Source organism: Mus caroli, chromosome 4, assembly GCF_900094665.2.
Source record: "Mus caroli chromosome 4, CAROLI_EIJ_v1.1, whole genome shotgun sequence".
In the NCBI taxonomy this organism is placed as follows: Eukaryota; Metazoa; Chordata; class Mammalia; order Rodentia; family Muridae; genus Mus; species Mus caroli.
The window spans coordinates 119,919,632-119,942,256 of NC_034573.1; the positions used below are offsets into that span (position 1 = coordinate 119,919,632).

Below are 22,625 nucleotides of genomic sequence, written 5' to 3' on the forward strand. Positions count from 1 at the left end.
AGGCATGTGCCACCAGGCCCGGCCCCGTGGGAATGTAACTCATCAAATAAGCATGCAACCAAGTTTAGAACCTAAACCCCAAGAGCCAAGTACAGGAAAGTTGGTAACTTAAGAACTGTGATTTGCCCTACAGAGGGGATAAAACCTCCTTGTTGAGACCTAGCCATCTACTGACACTAGTTCTAGGCCGTACTTTGCTGAGGAACTCACTGTGAATTTAGGTAAAAAAGTCATTGCCTTTCTGAGCCTCAGTTTCCCCATACATAAAGATAGGAGCACCGTGTCATCTTAATTTTCCTTCTCTTCTGGCGGTCTGACCTTTCTCCACTGTCCACGGGTCTGTTTAGTACCCACGTTCTAAATGGCACCTGCATTCCAGGAGAGGCTTAGTTCTCAGTAGTCATGGCAACCGCCTGGGCGTTAGAAAGTAAAGTGATCACAGACAAGTGACGTAACTAATGTGCGTCCGACTTGCCAGGTTATAATATGGCCACCACAGAAACAACTGACCAAGTCTCCCCATTAGATAACTACAGCTGACCAGGCCCGAGGTCCGCTGCAGGTCACGAAAGATAAAAACAAACGAGCCACTACGGCCAACAACACTTCCGGACACTCCTACCCAGTCCTCTGCTCCTCCTGTCCCGCTGTTAGGTACCAGCTCACCGCCTGTGACTTCCGTTTGTTGACCGGAAGATTGACAGCCTGTCCGTCCAATCACAATCGGACCCGCCCCAAAATCCAACCCTGAGAGGCATTGGGTGCAGGAAACTCCGCCTACCACAATTGTGTGACGTCATAACCGCCATGGCCAGCTATCCAGACGGACAGGTGAGTTGTAGTGGCCCCTGCGTCAATATTTGGGCTTGTCTATAGATCCAGTACCGCTCTCCATCCTCGGCTCTTTCAACCCCACTTGATCCGCAGCCTTTTCACGCAGAGGTTCACTTCAACAAGACTCTGTGTGAGCGAGAAACAAGAGGGCCAGTCCGTCGCGCTCGTTTTACGTCACGGAGGACCACTCAAGGGGTTGTTTATATTGCGCAGAACGGCTTTGGGGGTTTTGCACTGAATTGATCCGGGCTGGACCGGACCAGGGTGTTTAACTCAGGTCTCCGTGGGGCGGAGTCCTCTGTGCTCACGAGGCGTTTAGAGCTCTTTTTCCCTTGGAGTCTTTCTGGGCGTAACTTGATAAAAACGAGTTTTCCGACTTACTCAGCACCGTCCTGCGACCGAATAATCTCGGGACAATCAGTGGTAGGAGGTGCCAGAAGTGAGATTACACCCCTCACAGTTGTCCAGCGTCCTTTCACATGTAGGAAAAGTGAAACCCAGAGAAGATACGGAGTTTATCTAAGTTACCAGGTAGTTAGGAGGCAGCAGAGCCAAGGTCAGAACCTGGGTTGTCTGCAACTGCTTCTTCCTTTCTTTCTAGCCTGCCTTGAACCAGCCGGGGACATCATTTCAGTGTGATTTATTTTGTTTCCAGAACTAGGTGACATAGAGGTGCCAAATGCAGTTTTGAGTTAAAAGTGGAGCCAGGTCTTTGCCGCATTAGTTTTAAGTCTTTTTTTTTTTTTTTCTGATCCAGTTTCCTGTCATAAAATGGACCAAGTAGTAAGAGTCCACCCCTCACAGAGTTATTAGGAAGAACGATGTGATTCCTGTAGGCATATGCTATGCTATACGGTAAAGTGTAACATCGCTTTGTAGGAGTTTTCAAAGCAGGCCCCTCACTTCGAAATAATTTGGAGAAAATAATCGCCCTGATCACAGAGTAGTTTAAGGGATTAGTCTAATGTAGGGAAAGTGGAAGGCAAAGTCAAATGGGTTATTACCAAGCTTTGATTGGCCATAGTCACAGACCAAAAGATATTTAAAGGCCTATGCAGTTAATATAGCATTTCTTAACATTTACTTTGTGTGTGTGTTGGGGGTTTGGGAAGAGGGAAGCTACACATGTGCACATGCACAGGAATTATTATTTTTTCTCTATCATGTGGGTCTTGGGGATCAACCTTCTTGGGCCTGGCAGCAAACCCCTTTACCCACTGAGTCATCTTGCTGGCCCCCACACAGCAGTTGGGCCCCTATTGTGCCCATATGAAGACCCTGTAAGCATGCAGGGCTTATTATTTTGACTTACAGCGGAGGAGCAAACCCAGAGAGGCTTAGAGGTCACACATAGCTGGTGAGGGTGAGGCCAGGGTTAGAGCTTTGAATTCCATTTATTGCATACTTGGCAGAAGTGAGTAGAGGCCAGTGTGGGCTCCAAGTAGGAAGAACTACCACAGCTGCGCCTCCCAGACTCCACCCCACTTGCTGGGTTTTGTGAGATGTTAATGGGTGCTCTTGGTAGAGGAGGATCCTGTGGTTAAGCAAGCTTGGGAACTGCTCTGTTAATACAGCGTGGTAATGCTCACTGTAAATCTCCCAGAAAGGGGCTGGAGAGATGGCTTAGCAGTTAAGAGCACCAGCTGCTCTTCCAAAGGTCCTGAGTTCAAATTCCAGCAACCACATGGTGGCTCACAACCATCCCTAACAAGATCTGACACCCTCTTCTGGAGTGTCTAAAAACAGCTACAGTGTACTTGCATATAATAAATAAATAAACAAATAAATAAATAAATATTTAAAAAAAAATCTCCCAGAAAGGCATAGAATGCGTCATAGTCCTAAAAACTTTCTTAACCAGGGACCACCCTACTCCATTTGTTTTGTATTACATCTGCTCATTGTTTTGTGACACGCTGGTGTTCCATGGGAGCTCAGGTTGGGACAGCATTCCCATAGTACATATTTTTAGTGGCTGGTTTGTATCAGAATTACCTGAGAGCTTGTTTAAAGGACAGATTTGGGCCCCATCTAAGACCTGCTCTAAGCGTAGATGGCACAGATCCCACCCCAAAATTGTGAGGGGGGGTGTGTATTTACCTGTGTGGGGGCAGTGAACATCTGTAAACCAAAAGTTGACAATTGAGTGGCTGCCTCAGTTGTTCCCCAACTTATTTTTTGAGGCCATCTCTCACTGAACAGGGAACTCACTGAGCCAGATTATCTAGCCTGTGAGGGATCCTCATTGCCTCTGCCTCCCCGGGCATACTTTGTCCTACCTGGCTGAGGATCCGTGCAAGTAGGTTGTCTTGCTTTCATGGCACACAGTATACCAGTGGATCGATCCTCCTAACCCCAGTAATCTACGTCTTAATACATTTTAGGAATGATTTGTGTACACTCTAAAAGCAGTGACCTGGGCTAGAATCCAGCTCTACCCACTTAAATGTTATATGCCCTTGGCTACATCATGTAAGGGCTCGGGGCTTTAATTCTCTTACCGCAGAAAGGGAGAAGTAGGGCCTGTGGAAAGGGTGCGAAAAGGGTGGAATGCAGCACAGCCTGTAGGGAGCTCTGCAGTTACGGGTGCATAGGGTGTGGTGTGGCGGTGACACTTCCTGCCATTGCTGTGATGGTTACTTTGCCAGGCTGCCTGGGCTTCTGTTGAGGGCAGAATACTGAAAGGGAAGCACTAGAAGGAAATGTCTGGGATAGAAGAAGAAATATCGCTTTTATCCCCACCTTAGAGTTGTCCGCCTCCTCATCCCAGGTGTTCTAAGAAAGGAAAACTGCTTGTTTGAAGTCATGCAATGGCGCAGGCAGTGCTGCCTCCCTTCCACCCACTGGATACTTCCGGAGGATTACAGCCCTTGGTGGGAGTCACAGTTCCTGTAATTTTCCATTACCTCCGGCCCAGGGTGCACAAGCGCTGCCTTGGTATTGAAGTAGCAAAAGTCGAGTGCCGTTTGATTCGCTGGGGGAGCCACCTTGATGGAACTCAGTGCTTAAGCGCTTGGTCTCTGGTTGGCACATCCCTACTCTGCCAACTTGCTTACAGAAATTGGTTGTGAAGACCTGAAGTTTGGTTTCCTGTTTTGTAGAATAGGGTCATAGCAGTGCCTACACCAGACTCAAGTGTGGCATGTAGTAAGCACTCCGCATGGGAGAGGAGCGCAGAGATGTAGACTGTAAGGGTTAAGTGGGAGTGGGTTTAAGGTGTTAGGATAGTCCAGGAGCATAGCCGAGGGGTGGGGCAGGAAGAACCACCAGGAGGTGTAAGCTGGGGGAATAAAAAAGTGATATTCCAGCTAAGGAAATACTGTCACAAAGACCGGGAAGCAAGCAAGAAAGTGCAGTCCATAGTACGTTTTTCTTAGTGGCTTGTTTGTATCAGAATTACCTGAGCACGTGTTTAGAGAATAAGAAAGTCCAATATTTGGGGGGCAGTTTTAAAATTAGTCTAGTTTTAATAATGAGGGGCCAGAGACAAGAAAATGAGACCAGAGATATAAGCAAGGGCCAAATCCCAAAGGGATTTGATGTCATTTTGAGGGGACTGATTTCCTCCTAAGAGTACTGAGGGAGGGGGGAGCTGGTGAAAGGGTTTGTCACATTTGTCCCTCAGAGCTGTAACTATGGGGCCTTGAAAGAAGAGATGGAAATAGGAGGGGGTGAGGCAAGGGGCAGTTTCAAAGCCATAGAAATCCTCTACACGAAAGAATGACGACCTGGTAACGCTGGTGTGACAGGCTGTTGGGAGGAATCGCTGAAGGAACAGATTTACTTTGGGTGACAGAGGAAGGAAGGCAAGGCCCCTGAGAGGTCTCGAAGGCTTTGATTTGGATGACTTGGAGGCAGGAGATGGGAGCAAAGACATATGGTGGGAGGGAAGGTCAGGAGGCTGCTGGGTATGTGGGACTGCAGCTCAGGTCAGGGGAGATGAAGCTGGAAAGAAAGATTTTGGAGTGTCAGCACAGAGATGGTAATTAAAGTCTTGGGACAGTTCTTGGCTCGTTGTTCATTGGTTGCATGTTTCTGTCCTTTAAATATTTTAGAAGGCTCTGCTGGTGATGCCAGACCATTCCTTCTGTCTTCTTGTGGCTGCTTAACCCCTTAGCTCAGGCTTCTTCCTCTCCCATCAGGCACTTGAAAGGTAGCTCTGAGCAGGCTTGCTTTGACAGTGCAGTCTCTTCTCTTCCTCACGAGGAGTCAGTATGGACCTGCTTTGATACCTCTGAGCCTCCCAAGGGCTTGGAGGTAAAAGGAGGAGACCTTGGAGGTAAAATAGTGCAGGAATTTCTGAATCAGGAGGGTCTGAGCGCTCTTGTCACCTGCAGGAGTGCAAATAGAGACTCTGTCAACTGTGAGGTTGAACTGAGCTATCTTGAGGTCTAGGTGCCACAGTAAAAAAAAAAGAGTGTGCACTTAGATTCTCTCCTGTGTCCAGTGGAAAGCCATGAGACCTAACGGGTGTTTGACACAGACATATGCTGGGCCCTCATGTGTGCAGGTGCTATTTTGAGTCCATGTCTCATTTCAGCTGCATGATTTACAATATACAAGACGGTGGGCCTCTTCATTTTCTCGTCTCTAAAGTGGGGATGTGCATTTAGCTTTCAGGATCAAGGAACCAGCAAAAGCTGATTAACTTAAAGCACCTTACAGAGCCTCAAAACCCTGAAAAATACCAAATATAGCTTATTTTGATCAGCTAGGACCTAGAGATAATTTTTCTGTGATGCTCCAGAAACCATGGTTACTGAACTCTTGCCTTCTGCCCTCCACCCCGGTTTGTTTATGGATCTGAAATGCTGCTAGAAAGTGTCTGCAAAGACCTGGGAGGGGAGCACGGAGTCAAAGACCTGCCTCTTGTTTCTGCTTCAGACCTTAACTTGCAATTCAGTGACCCTGGGACCAACCCAGAACCTTACACAAGCTTCCTCCCCAGCCTGTTGTGCCTTCGTTGATGGGATGGCTCTGCCTTGTTCATCATGTGCAAGCTGAACCCTGAGTCATTCTAAACACTTGGCTTTCTTCACCCCACCCGCCCCCATCTCTTGACTAATCCAATTAGTTGCCAAGTCATGTCTAGTCTATCTCTGAAATAGCTTCAGAATCCACCCGTTCTTCCCATCCCTGCGCCTGCTGTCTGGTTCATGCCCTGCCTGCCCAGCACCTGGGCCTTCCCCCAACCCCCACAGCTCATCCTCCAAACCCACATTGGCTAATTCTCCCAACAAGGCTCACAGCACATCCCTCCTCCTTAGGAAACCCTTCTGTGGTGCTCTGCTTTCTCCCGCATAACTCTGCAGAGCAGTGCTTCTCTGTATGTAAGCACTGTATATGGAGACTTACAGGTACCAGGCACTGTGCTGGGCCTGCTCAGATGAGGATGGTGGTGGATGAGGTTGTTGTTGTTGGTGATGATGGTGATGATGATGATGAAAGAAACTCTCTCTGCCTGCCCCTAGGGAACTTCCTGTTGGGGGAGGAGACATTGGACAGGCACAGATAACCCACCCACCAACTGAAAAGCAGCTGGAGTGGTGCTTGACCAGGGAGGGCATGACAGGCCTTCCTTTCTGGGTTCCCTGTGTGCTCTCGCCATTCCCTGACCACACCAGGCTCAGGCATAAGTCTGCTTTGTTGGTCTTCTTGTGGGTATAGTGTCCCTCTCTGCTTCTTTTGGTAGAGAATACCTCTGCATCTTTCAAAGACCGGCATGTCACTACTAGCTTTGACCAAAGCAATTTGGGGGGGAGAGGGATAGATAAATACATAAAAATAAATAAACAGTGTGCATGCTTATTTATTTATTTGGTTTGTGCTCTTCCAAACTTACTTAGGGGTGGGACATGGGACACTCTGGGCCTCCAGAGCCCCTAGCTAGTAGTGCACAGAGGTAGAGCAGGAGAGGAAACGTGGCTAGAAAAGCTGCTGGTCTCTTCCAGGGGACCTAGCTTCTTCACCCGGCTCCACACAGTCTATGTGTGACTTCTCTGAACTCAGGTTTCCTGGTTTCCTCTCCTCTAGAGGGGCACTGTCATTAATAGTCACTGCTTGTCAAGATCTTGTTCCATCAGGCTTCGTGTGACGAGCCTCATTTCATTCCTGTAGCAAACAGTATGAAGTAGGCACTGTTACCTCAGGCTCCTGAGGCTTAGTGAAGGTAAGTGAGCTCCAAGTGCGCTGATACGTTTTCCTGAAAATACCTCTTCATTCAAAGAGATGGAACTTTCTCCAGACCTAGCAGAGAAGTTAATGTGCCTTGAGATCAGTAAAGACCAGGTACTCAATCCGCTGTCTGTCATACTACGTACTCGGCGTGTGTAAGTTTAACCTGCCTGTAAGAGAACAGTGTAACCAACCTTCCCTGCCTTGATTCCTCATGACCCAAGCTAAGCGCAGAGCTTTACGTTTCAGTTATACACTCCCCTGCCCTGACCCAGGACAATGTGTCTGTGTTGTAGTTATTTGCTGGAGCAGCCAATGTCTCTGCAAGGTTGTAAGCACTGTTCTCGGGCAATGAAATAACTTCTTATAAAACCCTGCTAAAGATCTCTGTAAAAAGTGTTCCTTAAGAGCTGCGTGGTGGTGTGTGCCTTTAATCCCAGCACTTGGGAGGCAGAGGCAGGCAGATCTCTGAGTTTGAAGCCAGCCTGGTCTACAGAGAGAGTTCCATCCAAGTCAGCCAGGGCTGCACAGAGAAACCTTGTCTCAAAAACAAAACTAAACAAAACAAAGAAAAACGTCCTTCATTTCCTTCGTGGGCCATTTTTCTGTGCTGTTCAGTAAATAATGAGCAAAGACATTTGTTTGAGTCCAACAGAAGACACCAGGAGTGGTGAAGACACCACAGCCGGGCTTTTTTGTCCCCTCACTCCAACAGGAGTTGCTCCGTTTTTGTTCCTTATTACGTGAGGTGGTGGTGGTGGTGGTGGTGGTGGTGGTGGTTCTGTTGCTTGTTTTGAGGCAAGGTTTTTCTCCCTAGCCCTGGCTGTCCTGGAACTCTCTCTATAGACCAGACTGGCCTTGAACTCACAGAGATCCCATCTCCTGAGTGCTGGGATTGCAGGTGCATGTGGGCCCCCATACCTGACTCCCTACTGTGTTAGTGATGAAGTTTGTGTCCCCAGCGTGATTGATCTAAACTCACATGAGCATCCGAAGAGCCCTAGGAAAAAGAGATTTTTAATTTTGGACATCTTGGTCCCCCAAACAGACAAGGAACAAATGGAATCTCCCCAAAACTCCTTCCTTGTCTACCTGCAGGGTAGAGAAACCCTGAGGACAAGGGAAATAGGATGCCTCAGATTGGCTAGACTGGGAAGCCCCAGGAGCAGGGGCACATACCCACCCACTCTCATTCTTTTTCTCTCAACGCCCAGTGTGGCTCCACTTGTCAGTTAGTCACAAGGAGCCAGCGGGCGCTCCCAAAAGACTGTTGCCTCTGTCTCTTCTCTTTGGCTCTCAGACTGCTCTTACAGTGGGGAATTCTGTCTCCTGAAGCTCACAGGCATACAGAGCAATTGAAAACTGTACTTAAAGGAATTGGAGCTAAAATGTCTTTAAGACAGATTTATAAACTATAAGCTATATTGTCTCTGGTACCCTAACCATAGGACACTCGTATGATTCAAGAGTCTTGGGGAATAATTGGTGACCAATTACATTGCTCTGTACAACCAGCTCAACTGAAACATTTGGTCCTTTGGAACAAGGTTGGGTTCGCCATACAGCTTTCCAAAAGAAAAAGACATGTCCCGGAATGTCTCCTATTGAATCTTTTCCATCTCCACTGCCTCTGCCAACTGGTAACAATAAATTATCCACACCCTTGAAGTGGCCTTCAGGAAGCCTCTAAGGCAGGAGAACAGGTGCCTGCATTTCCAGTCTGGAGTAGGGCCAAGCCCTGCCCATGAGGTGTTATTGCAAATACATATAACTGATACCTTCTGACTGGCAAGTCCTTATAAAAACAATTTTTACCACTGGTCAGTAATGGCTGCGGGAATGACTGAGCAAAACCTGTCCATTGCTGCTTACAACCCAGGGTAGTACGCGCGAGTGCGCGCACACACACACACACACACTGCTACTTATGATCAGTTAATCAGACAAGGAAAGGTTGGACCCCAGGCTCAGCAGCTTTCGAGCCCTGGGCTACTACAATGGCTACAAAGTTCAAAAGTCTACAGAGCCCTTTATAGACCATGTTGGTCACCCACACAGTGAGCTATGGAAAACCAAACAGATAATAAAGATGTTACTGTCATCTTACCTTTCAATTAGCTCACAAAAATGCAAATTCTTACTGCAAAACAAACAAAAGTTCCCTTTCTGGCAGTGGTCCTGTAGCTTTTTCATCCCAGCACTCAGTAGGCAGAGGCAGGCTGATCTCTGTGAGTTTGAGGCCAGCCTGGTCTAGAGAGCTGGTTCTAGGACAGCCAAGGCTACATAAAGAAACTGTCTCAAAAAAAATAAAACAACAAAAAAAAGAACCCCTCTTCTTCATTGTGTACTTGCCAGTCTTTTTTATGGTATACTGATAGAATAAAAGCCCACAAAAGCCTTGGCACAGAGGGGCTGCCGGCTGAGACACTGCAGCAGCCTTTTAGCCCTCTAGGTTTCAAATGTGGAAAAAGAGGTCATTTCCAAAAACAGTGTAAACAAACTTACTGATAACACCAGTGTGGTAAACCTCTCCCTAAAATAGACCCTGATGGGGAAATGGTTGCACTGGGCCAGTCAGTGTCCATCTAGAGGTGATAGTGAAGGCAATCCAGTTTGGGGGACACAAGACTTGAGTGCCAAGGGTGGCTGGATGATACAAGCAGACCCTCTTTGATTCCCAGCCTGTGGTGCCAGTGCCCTCCCCCTGTGCTGCCTCTGTGAGAACAGAGTCTGGAAGCAGTTTCCACACCTTGTGGTGTCTCTGCCACACTCCACCCAGCTCCGTCCCAAACCTAAAACATTAAGAGGTTTAATTACCAAAAGTAATTCTAGATTAGATTTATCTATAGTTAAAGATATAAAATTAGATGTAGTGGGAGAGGTAAAGAGGCACCCACAGATGTGTGAGAATCCCTTCCAGCGAATGTTTGACCTGTCTTTAGATAAATCAGACTGGACTCTAAAAGGAGTTTGGCTTGCCTAGAGCTCTTTCACAAGTCAGATTACAGTTTATTCCCAGCTGCTCCAAGAAATTCCAAATTAACAAAATTGATTGTTATTCTCTACACAACCCCCAGACCCTTGATAATGGTTGCTAAGCCAAGAACCTGATTCCTCAGGGCACCATGGACTCAGTTGGTGTTTGTATGACTGAGTCCCCATGAAGGGCACTAGAGACACAACAGATGGCATTTCTATTATTGCTAAATAATCCTGGCCTTCCAATTGGCACATTCAGTCCCCAGTTTTAGACTTTCAGTGAGTTAAAGACAAAAGTAATAGTTTTCTAAAATCAAGCTGCCATTTTTCATCCCGTTATGTTACCCTTACCTTTCTTCCCTGGGTTGGACACCCCCTTGTCTCAATGGGGTAGTGACAGTTCGGTATCTAAATGTCCTTTGCCCTTGGGGCCATGAGAAATATCTACCCAAACTTTCTTGGATAGAAGTTCCCCCAATTGGCAAAATTAATGGTCAATGAATGGGAACAAACTTAGACAGCTACATCAGCTAATCCAGGAACAACTTCAGACAGACCATATGGAAGTATTATTTAGTGCATGGAATAATCCTGTTTTCTATACTTCCCAAAAGTCTGTTAAATGGAGGCTTTCACATGATCTCTGTGCTGCTAATTCTTGTCTTTATTCCTTGGTGTCACCCCCACTGGAGTTCACTCAGAACTACCATGTTATAGTTACTGATTTAAAATGCTGCTTTTTTTTTTTTTTTTACTGTTCATGCTGATGATATGAAAATTTTCAGTGCCTACTGTCTGTCATAAGCAAGCACCTATCTATCTCACTCCCAATGAAAAGTACCTTGCCAGCCTCCAGTAGGAGGTATACAATACCTACCATGAATTCACCTTACTGAACAAAACTGGCCTGATGCTTACATATTTCATTATATGGATGATATCCTATTATGCAAAGTCTGGCATGGCTGCAGAAGGGACAATGTGACATGGTTCCTGACCCTGGAGCAGAGCCAACTAGACTTGGGTCTTCTCAAGTTGCTGTAGGAGCAAGGCTTCTTTGCATGACGATGTACACACTTTGCTTCATGTTCCTCCTTTGGGGAATGTTCTCCAGGCCAAGGTTAATGACTCCGCGACAGTCTGAAGCAGCATGATTCTGGGATGTTCCTCAGCTAAATGAATGCTGTGACCTTCAGGATAGTCCTTAAGGCTGTGGGGAAGAACTCTGAAAACATGAGTTCAAGAATATATAAATTAGTGTAAGAACTGTTCTTTACAGGATTTTTTCAATTGTGCAGAATATAAGGATTCAGTGTGAATTGTATGAGGGGCTTCATGGACCTGAAACAGAGAACAGAGGCAGCTGCACTAGAGTCAGTCAGGAAGATGTTAAGGAAGGAGATGTGATTTGGTCAATAGAGGAAAAAAACCTGTGTAATGAGAGAGAAAGGAATAGTTAAAAACAAGGCTCAGATAGATGGTTATATGCTATCAGTGGTAAGATGGTGGTTTTCTCCACAGAAGCCATCAACAACTAAATTTGATCCAGATAGTCTTCTAAGAATTATAAAAAGGAGTCTTAATGTTGCTTGTATCAGCACAAACAACTCACTAAACTAAATAAAAAGTTTATGGTTCAAGTAATAAAAGTGAAGTGAAATGTAGCTGATCCTGTGTTCAAGGAGATAAAGAGATTTAGGAAGTGGTGATCTCAGGGCAAGATCTCACCGAGCTAAGCTTATTGTCTGTGTTTGCTGTTGAATAAGAAATGCTTTGGGCTTTTATTCTGGAATGAACTACAGTCCAGAAACAGAGAGCACACTTGTGGTCCAGATCTTGAAGCTGGAAAACACAGGCTTTTGGTCTGGATCTTAAGGAACAGTGGCCATGAAAGCTTACGCCCAGGCATGGTGCTACACACCTTTAATCCAGGAGACAAAGGCAAGCAGATTCGGGAGTTCAAGGCCAGCCTGGGACAGAGCAGGCTTTAGGTAAAGAAAAGTTTAGGTCCAGGCGTGGTAGTACACGCCCAGCATTCAGGAGACAGAGCCATCCAGATCTCTAAGTTCAAGGTCTGTCTACAGGGCACATTCTAAATCGGCCAAGTTTAGAGACAGTGCAGCTAACTCTCTCACATAAAAACAGTCGCTATGTCTAGACTTGGCAACCATAAACATTGTGTCCAGTGAACCACATAGGACTTGCTGTGTGTAAAAAATATGTACTTGCTGTCTTTTTCTAAGTGTCAAGGGACTAAGGTCATAAAATGCTGATTAGTGGGAGAATCAAAAGAGAACCTGGGACCCGGTAGTGGTGGCGCACGCCTTTAATCCCAGTACTTGGGAGGCAGAAACTGGCGGATTTCTGAGTTCAAGGCCACCCTGGTCTTCACAGTGAGTTCCAAGACAGCCAAGGCTATACAGAGAAACCCTTTCTCGAAAACAGAGAGAGAGAGAGAGAGAAACGAAGAGAGAGAGAGAGAAACGAACCTGGGATAAAAGATAGAACTGATATGCAATTCCTAAGGAAATAGCTTATACAAATAAAAAGACAGGGCTTTGGTCTGCATGAGAGTGGAGAACACTGAGCTGTCAGCCTGCACCCAGCCTTGACTCCAAGCCGTTCTTCTGCCACTCCCTCAGGTCCCTCTCCCAAGTCCAGGCTGGTCCTTGGCACCACTAGTCTACCCAATAGAGATATAAAGATACAAATCTGTTTTTAAAGAATTTACAAACATCAATAGAAACCTTTGTTCATTTACAGTTTGCCCAGCTGAGTTCCGCTAGATGTTCCATGCTAGTTACAGCTAGTGGTTTGAGTCCTGGAACAAAGACAGCTTTCCCGAAGATGCTTAGATTTACCCTTCTCTGTCTATCTATCCTTCAACACTCCTTTTTCCCTTCAGTCATAAAATGTTTTTAGCTATTTTTGGATGATTGTTTCTTTCCAATAAACCTAACTTGTGTTCCCCCAAACCAACAGATAGACTCTTCTTTAAAAAATAAATTATTTATTTATATTTTATGTGCATTGGCATTTTGTCTGTGTGAGGGTGTCAGATCTTAGAATTATAGACAATTGTGAGCTGCCATGTGGGTACTTGGAATTGAACCCATGACCTCTGGAAGAGGCAAGCAGTCAGTGCTCTTAACCACTGAGCCATCTCTTCAGCAGTGACTTTTTTGGTTTTTCAAGACAGAGTTTCTCTGTGTAGCTATGGCTGTCCTGGAACTCACTTTGTAGACCAGGCTGGCCTCGAACTCAGAAATCCTCCTGCCTCTGCCTCCCGAGTGCTGAGATTAAAGGCGTGCGCCACCACGCCGGCTTCCAGCAGTGACTCTTAACAGCACAGACCTAGAGCTATGTCTCACTGGACAAGCCCTTGATACTTTTTATCTTTCTGTATCTCAAAATAATTTCAATTTCTTTCACAAGCCTCAGAAGAAATTATTTGGGGGGGGGGTAGGGTTGGGAGGGACAAAACTCCTTTCATTCCATCCTCTAAGGACTCTGTAGAACTCCATTACTTCCGTGTGTACTTTGTCCAAAAAGTACACAACCTGTTTCTAATACACTGACTGTTCTTCATTAGGGCCTCACAAAAGGCAGAGGGAGAGAGTGGAAGATACATACTTTGGGTTGTATCTTGTTTAACTGCTCCAAGAGGAAGTCATTCCATTCTCCTTCCTTAATGCAGTAGTGACATGAGTCAATGGGGGACAAACCTGAACTGTGGTGTTTGGTCATTGTCCCTACTGCCCTGTGGATAGGCTCTCCGTCTGCCTCAGAGCATGAGGATAGGGAATTCATGCATCGTCAGCGAGTGAAGGCAAGGAGGGGCTGCTGTGCAGGGTCCACGCTATGAGTACATCACTGGTGGCTGATGAGGGCCAGGGCTGTGGGCTGTGAGTTCTGCGGGTAGAGGTGGAAGTCCTGAAGGCTGAGCACTCTGCTTGATTCATTCATCTGTTCAGATAAGTACTACTGAGCATCCATTGTATACTGAAAGCTAGTGATAAAGCCACAAGCCAGGCGTGATCCCAGTCCCTGCAGGAAAGAGGAGTCAGGAGGACAAAATTCCAACCTAGACTCGGTACGACCATGGCATGACTTTGAGTAACTAGTTGCTTCCCTGGAAGCCTCAAGGCCACTTAACCAAAGAGCTGAAAGTCCAACCTCACCTGTAGAGTCAGTTATAAGGATGGCAGTGTGGGTGCTGTGTAGCTGTAAAGTGCTATGCTGTGGTTTCGCTCATCATCCTGCTTGTGTCTGTTCTTCCTGCAGAGTTGCCCAGGAGCTGCAGGACAGGTGCCTGGAGCACCCCCGGGGGGCTATTATCCTGGTCCTCCCCATGGTGGGGGCCAGTATGGCAGTGGCCTGCCCCCAGGTGGTGGTTATGGAGCTCCTGCCCCTGGAGGACCCTATGGATACCCCAGTGCTGGAGGAATCCCCTCTGGAACTCCAAGTGGACCGTATGGCGGTGTACCTCCAGGGGGTCCCTACGGTCAGCTACCTCCAGGGGGTCCCTACGGTACCCAGCCTGGACATTATGGACAGGGTAAGTAGAATCTCCAGTTCCAGAACCCAAGCCTAGAACCTCAGCCCTGGCCTATGCTGTCCACATCCCACCCTTCTCCTTCTTGTAGATGCGCAGGTATCCTGGTCTCTGACACCATAGCCCCTCCCTTCCTGCGCTGTCTCTGCTGACAGAATGAGAAGTTCATCAGTTAGCTTTGTTGGGCTCTCATCTCTAAAGTCCTCTTGGCTTTCAACAAGCATTTTTATTGCTTGCTCACTTTCCCTTGTGTGTCAGCAGCTGAGTTCCTGCCTCAAGTGTCTTCATTCTGGGTGCTGAAGGAGCATTCCATTCTGGGGACATGTTGTCCTTAGGGTAGAGGAAAAGAGTAAGAAGCTAGAAGGGCTGGGTGGTACCTCATAAAGCTCTTCTCAGAAGGACTGATGTCTCATCCACTCGTGTACTTCTCCCTGAAGCGCATCCCACTGTCAAGGCTGACCCCAGGAGGAGATGGTGCACCTCTCATAGGGAGAGTCTTAGGCAGTGGGCGGGGCCGGACAGTGCCTCTGGGAAGGGAGCTCAGCAGATGCCTGGCCACAGCAATGTAGTTTACAAGAGAAGAAACTCCATCACTGAGCAGGGGACTGACCTCAAGGAAAGATGGTGTCATTACCGAAAGCTTGGCTTTAAAGGTCAGACACTTGCTGACCTGACCAGACTGCCTCTTTACACCTCAGTGCCTTCCTCTGTAAAATAGGAACAGTGCCACAACCTCACAGGCTGTAGGGACAGTGCCACAACCTCACAGGCCTTATTAAATGTGAAGCTGCAACTAATAGACAGGGTCTAATAGACAGGTAGCATTCTATGAGAGGACTTGTTATATGGCTGAGCAGTGTTGGCATTTACTGTGATAGGAGCTGCGGCAAACCAGAGGGTGGAAGAGAAGGGAAGGAAGATGCAGGCTGAGGGGAGGTGTGCACAAGACAAGGAGGACAGAGATTGAAGAGCAGAGGGTGGGGGGAAGTGCATTCCTGTCCTTGCTTTCCCGGGACTCACTTTCGTGAGCTCCTTCCCAGACTGGCTATTCTCAGGAGGCTGAGCACCAGCTAGCTGGCCTGGAACCGCCTGGGCCCGTGAGAAGGGGCTCCAGGGAACGTTGTGCTTAGGAAGCAAGCTGCAGCTGAGTGGATGTACGCAGGCAGGTAGCCCCGGGGGAGATGCCCAAACCTCTGGGGTTCTGAGCACTGCCAGCCAGTGGCATTTATCTTCTCAGAGCCAAGCTCTAGCAGTTAGCTTTCAGCTCAGCAGCTCTGCACTGGATTTCTATATCCTACAAAATATTGTGTGTGAGCTCATAGAGTTCTAAAGGAAGAGGAGCCCTGAGTCCGAGGCCTGTCCCCCCAGAGCCCAGGAGTAGCAGGGAGGAAAGGCAGGACATGGGTCACGTGGGTCACATGCTCAGCCTCCCTCTTTGCTGCTTCCTCTCTGTGCCTGCATTGCCCCTCTCCACTGATGCTCCTGATGTGTGCATCACTTGCCTTAGGGTCCTTGGAAGTTCCACCTCCAAGGTGAGGACCACTACTGTGAAGGACAGAGCTGACCATCAGAGATGCTCCTCCGCCTGCTGCAAGATCCCAAAGGGCCTTTCCGGCTTACCCACTGCCGTCAGCCCTCACCTTCCATCCAGCAGATTTCGGAATGCTCTACACACAGCCTGAGCCGTTGCCCCCTTCCCCTCCTCCACAGCTCCTCAGCCCTTCAAACACAGCTGAAATACCCTCCTCCTCCCGGCCCCCATTCCAGCCTGGGCTGTGGACTTTGTTTTGTCTCATGTAATTCATTCCTGCTGCCCTTGGACATGGTTCATGTTATAAATATGAAAGTTGGCATTCAAAGAGATTACTTACTTAACCTGAATTACACAACTAGTAGTCAGGACTTGAACCAACCTACAGCCAAGCTCTTCTGGATGAAATTAGCTGCCAGTGGGGGTGGCTGTCCTTCCCCAGTGACCTGCTTGTTCCAGTTTGGTTTCTTTTGTGATGAACACCATGACCAAAGGCAGCTTAGAGGAAGGAGGGGTTTATTTAGTCCATCATTGACAGGAACCAAGGCAGGAAGCCTAAAGCAGACACTAAGGAGGAGAGCAGCTACTGCCAGACCTTTTGCCCGCCCCATGCTCAGCCTTTCTGTTCAGCACAGGCCCACCCACCCAGGGATGGCACTGCCTATAGCGGGCTTCTATGTCAACTAGCAGTAAGACAGTGTCCCACAGGCAATCTCTTGCCCAAAAACCAGGATCATAAAATGGGCCCAGGACTTCAAGAAACCTGCCGCCCATGGGATTCCAGAAAGTGAGCCCTGGTTTCAGAAAGGCAGGCTGACTTTTCTCCCACCCCGCACTTTCAAAGAAGTTTATCCAGAAAAGAGTTTCTGGACCTGGCTTCACGAGACTCTCCACGGCAAAGCTGATTCTCAGACCCTGTATGGCGGGCACATTTTCCTGGGCCCTCAGATGCTAAGTTGCAGCGTTTGGAGGCACCAGCCTCGCAGGCCACTAAAGTCTGCTCTCGCCACTTGTGGTCACACTAAGTGTCCTTTGTTGTCCTCCACTGATGTGTTTCTTAGCTATGGTCTGGGCAGTCCTCAGTTGAGCCCCTCCTCTACTCAGGTGCCCCAAGTCGACAGCAAGCACTAACCAGTGCACTGTTGTTTTAAGTGGGCGAGCCTGCAGGGCAACTTTTCCTTCTGGTCTCTCCTGGGTCTGCCCTCCACACTGCACATGTCCGTTTCCAATATGAAATGTGAAGAAACCCCTTGTGTGGCCTGCCAACCCTGCTTCACTAAGACAGCCTGACTCTGCTTTTCTTTGTCCTTTAGGCCATTTACAGAGATTTCTTGCTTTATTGGGGGTGGAGTATAAATCGAGTAGAGAAGCTATTGGGATAATACACAAAGTGTTGCAGGCCTCCCTCAGAAGGGCATGGAGGACGGATCGTGAGGCCTTGTGGGTGGGCATCTGAGGTTGCTTTCTGTTGCTGTGGTAAAACTGATTAGGGGGGAAGAGGTTTACTTGAGCTTATAGGCTGCAGTCCATCATTGAGAGAAGTCAGGGCGAGAACTAGGAAGCGGGACCCATGGAAAACAGTTTGCCGGCTCCTTTGCAGGCATACACTTTCTGAATGGCCTTGAATAGCCCAGGACACCTACCCAGGGAATGGTGCCACCCACAGAGTGGGCCTCCTACATCAGTTAACAATCATGACATGCCAGTCTTCCTGGCGCGTCAACCCTTCAGTTGAGCTCCTTTCTCAGTGACTCCAGGCTGTGTCAGGTTGGCGATTAACGCTAACTAGAACATAAGGGGGAACGTGTGACCAGAGGAAGTTCTCAGAGTGGCTCAGCAGCATTGCTTTCCTGGGTCTGACTGCCATGGTTCATGTCCCTTTCTCCAGGTGGTGTCCCCCCGAATGTGGATCCTGAGGCCTACTCCTGGTTCCAGTCAGTGGATGCCGATCACAGTGGCTATATCTCCCTCAAGGAGCTGAAGCAGGCCCTAGTCAACTCCAACTGGTCCTCATTCAATGACGAGACGTGCCTCATGATGATAAGTGAGTTCCACACACAGTTCCTCCAGCGTGCAGGCTTGAGTGGGGTCAACACTGCCTGACAGTTGGCAGAAGTGCGCAAGTACTCAGTCTGAAGAGACCTCTAGCTAAGGAGGATGCGGCTTCAAGATACACTCTCCTTAACTTGGACCATCGTCAAGTTCTAGGTTGCTAAGTTACAGGCTGGTCCAGTTTCCCATTGTGCAGGCAGACACTCCCTCTCCTGGTAAGAGACTATAGGCAAGGGTCAGCATGGACCCAAGCCTTGGAGCTAAGCCACCAGCCCTGCAGAATCTGGATGGGACAGGGATGAGTGGCCAGGGGGAGGGCTGGCACTGCAGTTGGTCCCGTGACTCAGGCTCAGGGCTTTGCTTCAGCCTGGGAGAAGGGCTGCCTCAGTGGTCCCTTGACCCTCAGTCTTGAAGCCTTCCTCCTTCCCCTCCTTCCATTCAGATATGTTTGACAAGACCAAGTCTGGCCGCATTGATGTCGCCGGCTTCTCAGCCTTATGGAAGTTCCTCCAGCAGTGGAGGAACCTCTTTCAGCAGTATGACCGGGACCGCTCGGGCTCCATTAGCTCCACAGAGCTGCAGCAAGGTAAGGGCCCTGTGGGCACTAGCTAGACTCCTTTTCATTTCTTAAAACATCTTGAAGATTTCCCTGTCGGTGCCCCTGCCTGCTTTACCACCCAGTCCACTGTTCTGAACCTGGATGGGGCCTTGAGCCAAGCTCCGGGGTCAGACAACACTGGTCTAAATCAGTGCTGGCCTTCCTGGTGGCAGGACTCCAGACAGTGCTGAGTGGAACAGTCCCTCTGGCATCAGCAAGATGAGACCTTGGAGAGCAGTGCAGCTCTTTCTTGTCTCAGCATGCCGCACGGAAAGAGCTCACTTCTGCTGTCATGTGGCCAGAGGCTGTTTCTCTTCAACTCAGACCCAGAGCCTTCTGAGAGCTTCGGATGGGTGAGAGGACCTGGGGCCATAGTGCCACATCTGGTTCTAATCTGACTCTGGAGGTCAAGCCTGCAGCCTGGGCTAAGGCCAGTAGGTTACAAGGACAGATGGCTAATGTGGCTGTGAGCACCCAGTGAGGAGTTTGATCATCTTAGTGACTGGGAAAGGGCTGCCCAGAGAGTCCAGGTCCTTTGTCATTCAGTCATGCAGTCATTCAGACAAAAGTCTGTGGCTGGGGATGAGCACACCACGCCTGCCCCTGCTGGAAGGGCAGGGTGATCACACTGAACGCTACCTTGCCAGCTTCTTCCATGGATGTTGGAGAAATTATAGCAACAAGGAAATTAGCACTTACTGTCTGCCATGCCCCGGGTCCTGTGATACGCATTGCAGTGGTTCCTGAAATCCATTTTCCCAAGGGCTTGGTCCTGTTTGCCACTCCACAGATTGGTGAAGGATCCTCCTGCTCTCACTTTTACAGGGAGCAAAGCTGAAGCTCCCTTCCTTGCTCGGGCTCACAGTGCAGGCGCTTAGACGGCTTCTGGGCAGGCAAGGAATGTGAAAAGGCAGGCAGGAGGCATCTCAGTGGAGGCAGGAAGTGGCATGCAGACTGTGGCCTCATATGGGGATGTGACTTTTATTTAAAGCAGGACAGTGTGTGAGGCACTGTGCCAAGTGCCATCATGACTGCCTTTAGTCCTTGTCAGAGCACAGGTTAAGCATCATCCCTGCATGAATGGCAGTGAGGGGCAGTGAGGAAGCAGGGGACCGAGAACCGCTGAGGTGCTTGTGCCGAGCTGCTCCCTCACCAGGTGGTTAGTGGTACACGCTTCCTTCTCTAGCACTCCTGCAGCAGATGGTCACAGGTAGACCACTGGCTTCTCTGGCATCTCATGAGCCTTGATAGTGAAGAGATGGGAGGCAGGGCACACCCAAAGAAATCTCCTGTGCTCCTGATGTCTGACTGGCTCCCCAAGACTTCTCTGTCTCATGGTTCTGAGCTGATCCCTCAGGTCCCCTGATCTGCTGTGATCTAGTTCTCCCGTTCCTACGAAGTGCTCACATCAGGTCTCTTCCTGTGCCCTTCCCCTCCAGCGCTCTCCCAGATGGGCTACAACCTGAGCCCTCAGTTCACGCAGCTCCTAGTTTCCCGGTACTGCGCGCGCTCTGCTATTCCCGCCATGCAGCTTGACTGCTTCATCAAGGTGTGTACCCAGCTGCAGGTGTTGACTGAGGCTTTCCGGGAGAAGGATACCGCTGTACAGGGCAACATCCGGCTCAGCTTTGAGGACTTTGTCACCATGACGGCTTCAAGGATGCTATGACCCAGCCTCCCTAAAGGGAGTGGAGCACACCAGGGGATGTGGGCCCCTCCTTTCCTCCTCTCCTAGCAAAGAGTGTTTCCTAGCCTGAGCTAGGAAGGGCGGAGCTTGACTATCCTGGGCTGTGGAGTGGCCTTGCCTTGGAGTAGGGGCCCTAGAGTAGCAATGGAGTTAGTGTCTGGCCAGCTGTCCTGGCCTCTGGCTTTCCCCCTCTACTCCCTGATGCCAGTGCTAAGTGCTCATTGGCTGGCCTACCTGTCATCCCTCACCGAGACCAGCCCAGGTTCTGCACAGTGGAATCAGACTGAGCGTGAGGGAGATTTGCTGGGACCAGAGCCTGGGGTTCCTCAGCTCCTCAGTCCTTGTATGTTAACTTTAATTTTCCTGAGGCTTTGCCTGCACAAGAAGCTTGGACATTCTGCCATCTCGGCTGTATCTAATGAGGCTCATGACCTCCAAACTCGGACCCCTCACTGGACTGCCACATTCCACCCAGCTTCTCTCCCCAGGAACATTGTCACATCCTACTGCCAACATTGTAATTTGCTTGCCCCCCCCCCAATTTGGGGCCAAAAGTCCAGGAAACTGTAAGTGTCAATAAAAGAAAGACTCTGAAGTCCCATGTTTCCACCATGACTTCTTGACTGTGTGTCCGTGTCCATCCATCCATCCTTCCATCCTCCCATCCACTCCCTCACTATAGAAGCATCAGCTGCTTCCAAGCCATGCGAAAGAAGCTGTGTTAGGGGCCTTAGTGATCGTCTTGTGTGCCAAGATGAAGTCAGGGCCCTGACAGGTTCCTCTGTGACTAGGATCTGTCCAAAAAACTGCCTGTGTTTCTTAAAGTTTTAGGGCTGCCATTCTGGGCTGAAAGCAGCCACCCCAAGACCTCTCACAGTGTGGTCCTTTTATTATCTTAGGCCTGAGTTTTATCTCCCAGACAAACTCCATTTATGAAATCATAACTCTCCCCCTACTTTTATTAAGCACAGACACCAGTACCTGCCAGTTGCATTTCTAGATCAGCATGATACCCAGTCTGCACTGTGTCTGTAATGAGCTGACAGAATTTCAATCAAAAGCTGAAGACACCAGACATTCTAGTTTGCTAGGGGGGGCCTTATCACAGATAATGGTGTGATTATCCTCTGGCTTCAGGAGATGGAGATAAGAGCTCTGGGGCTCAGAGGCCTTCAGCAGGGCGGTCCTCCCTGCAGGGTGGGGGTGGAGAGTGGCTGCGACTGTTTTCCAGGTCACAGGCCAGTAGGCCTGTCAGGCTCAGCCATTTCAGCTCCTCTGGGCCGCTGTGACTCCATAGTCCCAGAATTAATAGTTCAGATCAGATCCTTGAGGCCAGCCCCCTCATTTCTGGAGGGAGCCCTTCTTCAGGCCTCCAAGGACTCCAGCCTCCACTTGCCAACCCCCAGTAACCAAAAGAAAACGGGGGTAGGGCGTTGTAGGTTGCCTGTTTTATCTTCAGCTAGCGCACACGTCTTACTGTTCTAACCTACAGCTTTGGAAACACCATCCACTGGCCCTAGTTCTCTCTCTCGGGCTGGCCAGAACAACTCCCTCCTTTCTGCATGCCATTCTCCTGGACACTTGGGCCTACTACCAAATCTCCCCAACCCCGCCCCAACTTCTCTCAGCCACCAGCTAGCCCCGGGCTTATCTGCCACTCCCCAGCCTGGGTTCTCTTGTCCACCAGCCAGCCCTGAGCTTGCCAGATGCCCATCCCTGAGCATCACTCCTTGGCATCTCAGCTACCTCCCTGAGTGTGCTTCATCTTGGTTTTATTATGTGGTGCCAAGGATGGAACCCAACACCTCATATGTTAGACAAATACTCTACCACCTAGTTACACCTCTAGCCCCCAAACCCATCTTTAAAGTGGTGTCAATCTTGAGAGCTCAGGACCTGTGGGATCCAGGCCTCATGCTTTGTCCCAAACACACTGCACCTCCAGACTTGCCTTATACCTTGATTTGGATCCCAAGACCAGTGGGGACACAGAATGGTCAGGACTGCTCATCCCTGCTGGCCAGCTATGGCTGCTGGGCCGATGAGTCTGTAAAGCAGAGGGGCTACTTAATACACACACCCGATCTGGACAAAAGGACATGCCCACAAGGGGCCATGATGTCTAGGTACTCCTGGGCTGGGACCAAGGCCCTGCCCTACTTCCTGCCGGGTGATCTGTCAGCTGGTGTGCTCACCCCAGTGGCCTCAGCCAGCT

The 22,625-nt window shown here is 49.0% G+C and overlaps 1 protein-coding gene across 1 annotated transcript; it reads left to right on the forward strand.

Moving 5' to 3' along the window:
* Positions 1 to 669: 669 nt before the first annotated feature.
* On the forward strand, positions 670 to 21,025 carry Pef1 (penta-EF-hand domain containing 1). The gene is made up of 5 exons (XM_021160158.2): positions 670 to 831; positions 14,272 to 14,545; positions 17,962 to 18,117; positions 18,568 to 18,711; positions 20,163 to 21,025. Exons 1-5 carry the CDS (start codon positions 808 to 810, stop codon positions 20,390 to 20,392), a joined length of 828 nt encoding a protein of 275 aa, XP_021015817.1. The 5' UTR covers positions 670 to 807; the 3' UTR covers positions 20,393 to 21,025.
* Positions 21,026 to 22,625: the final 1,600 nt, after the last annotated feature.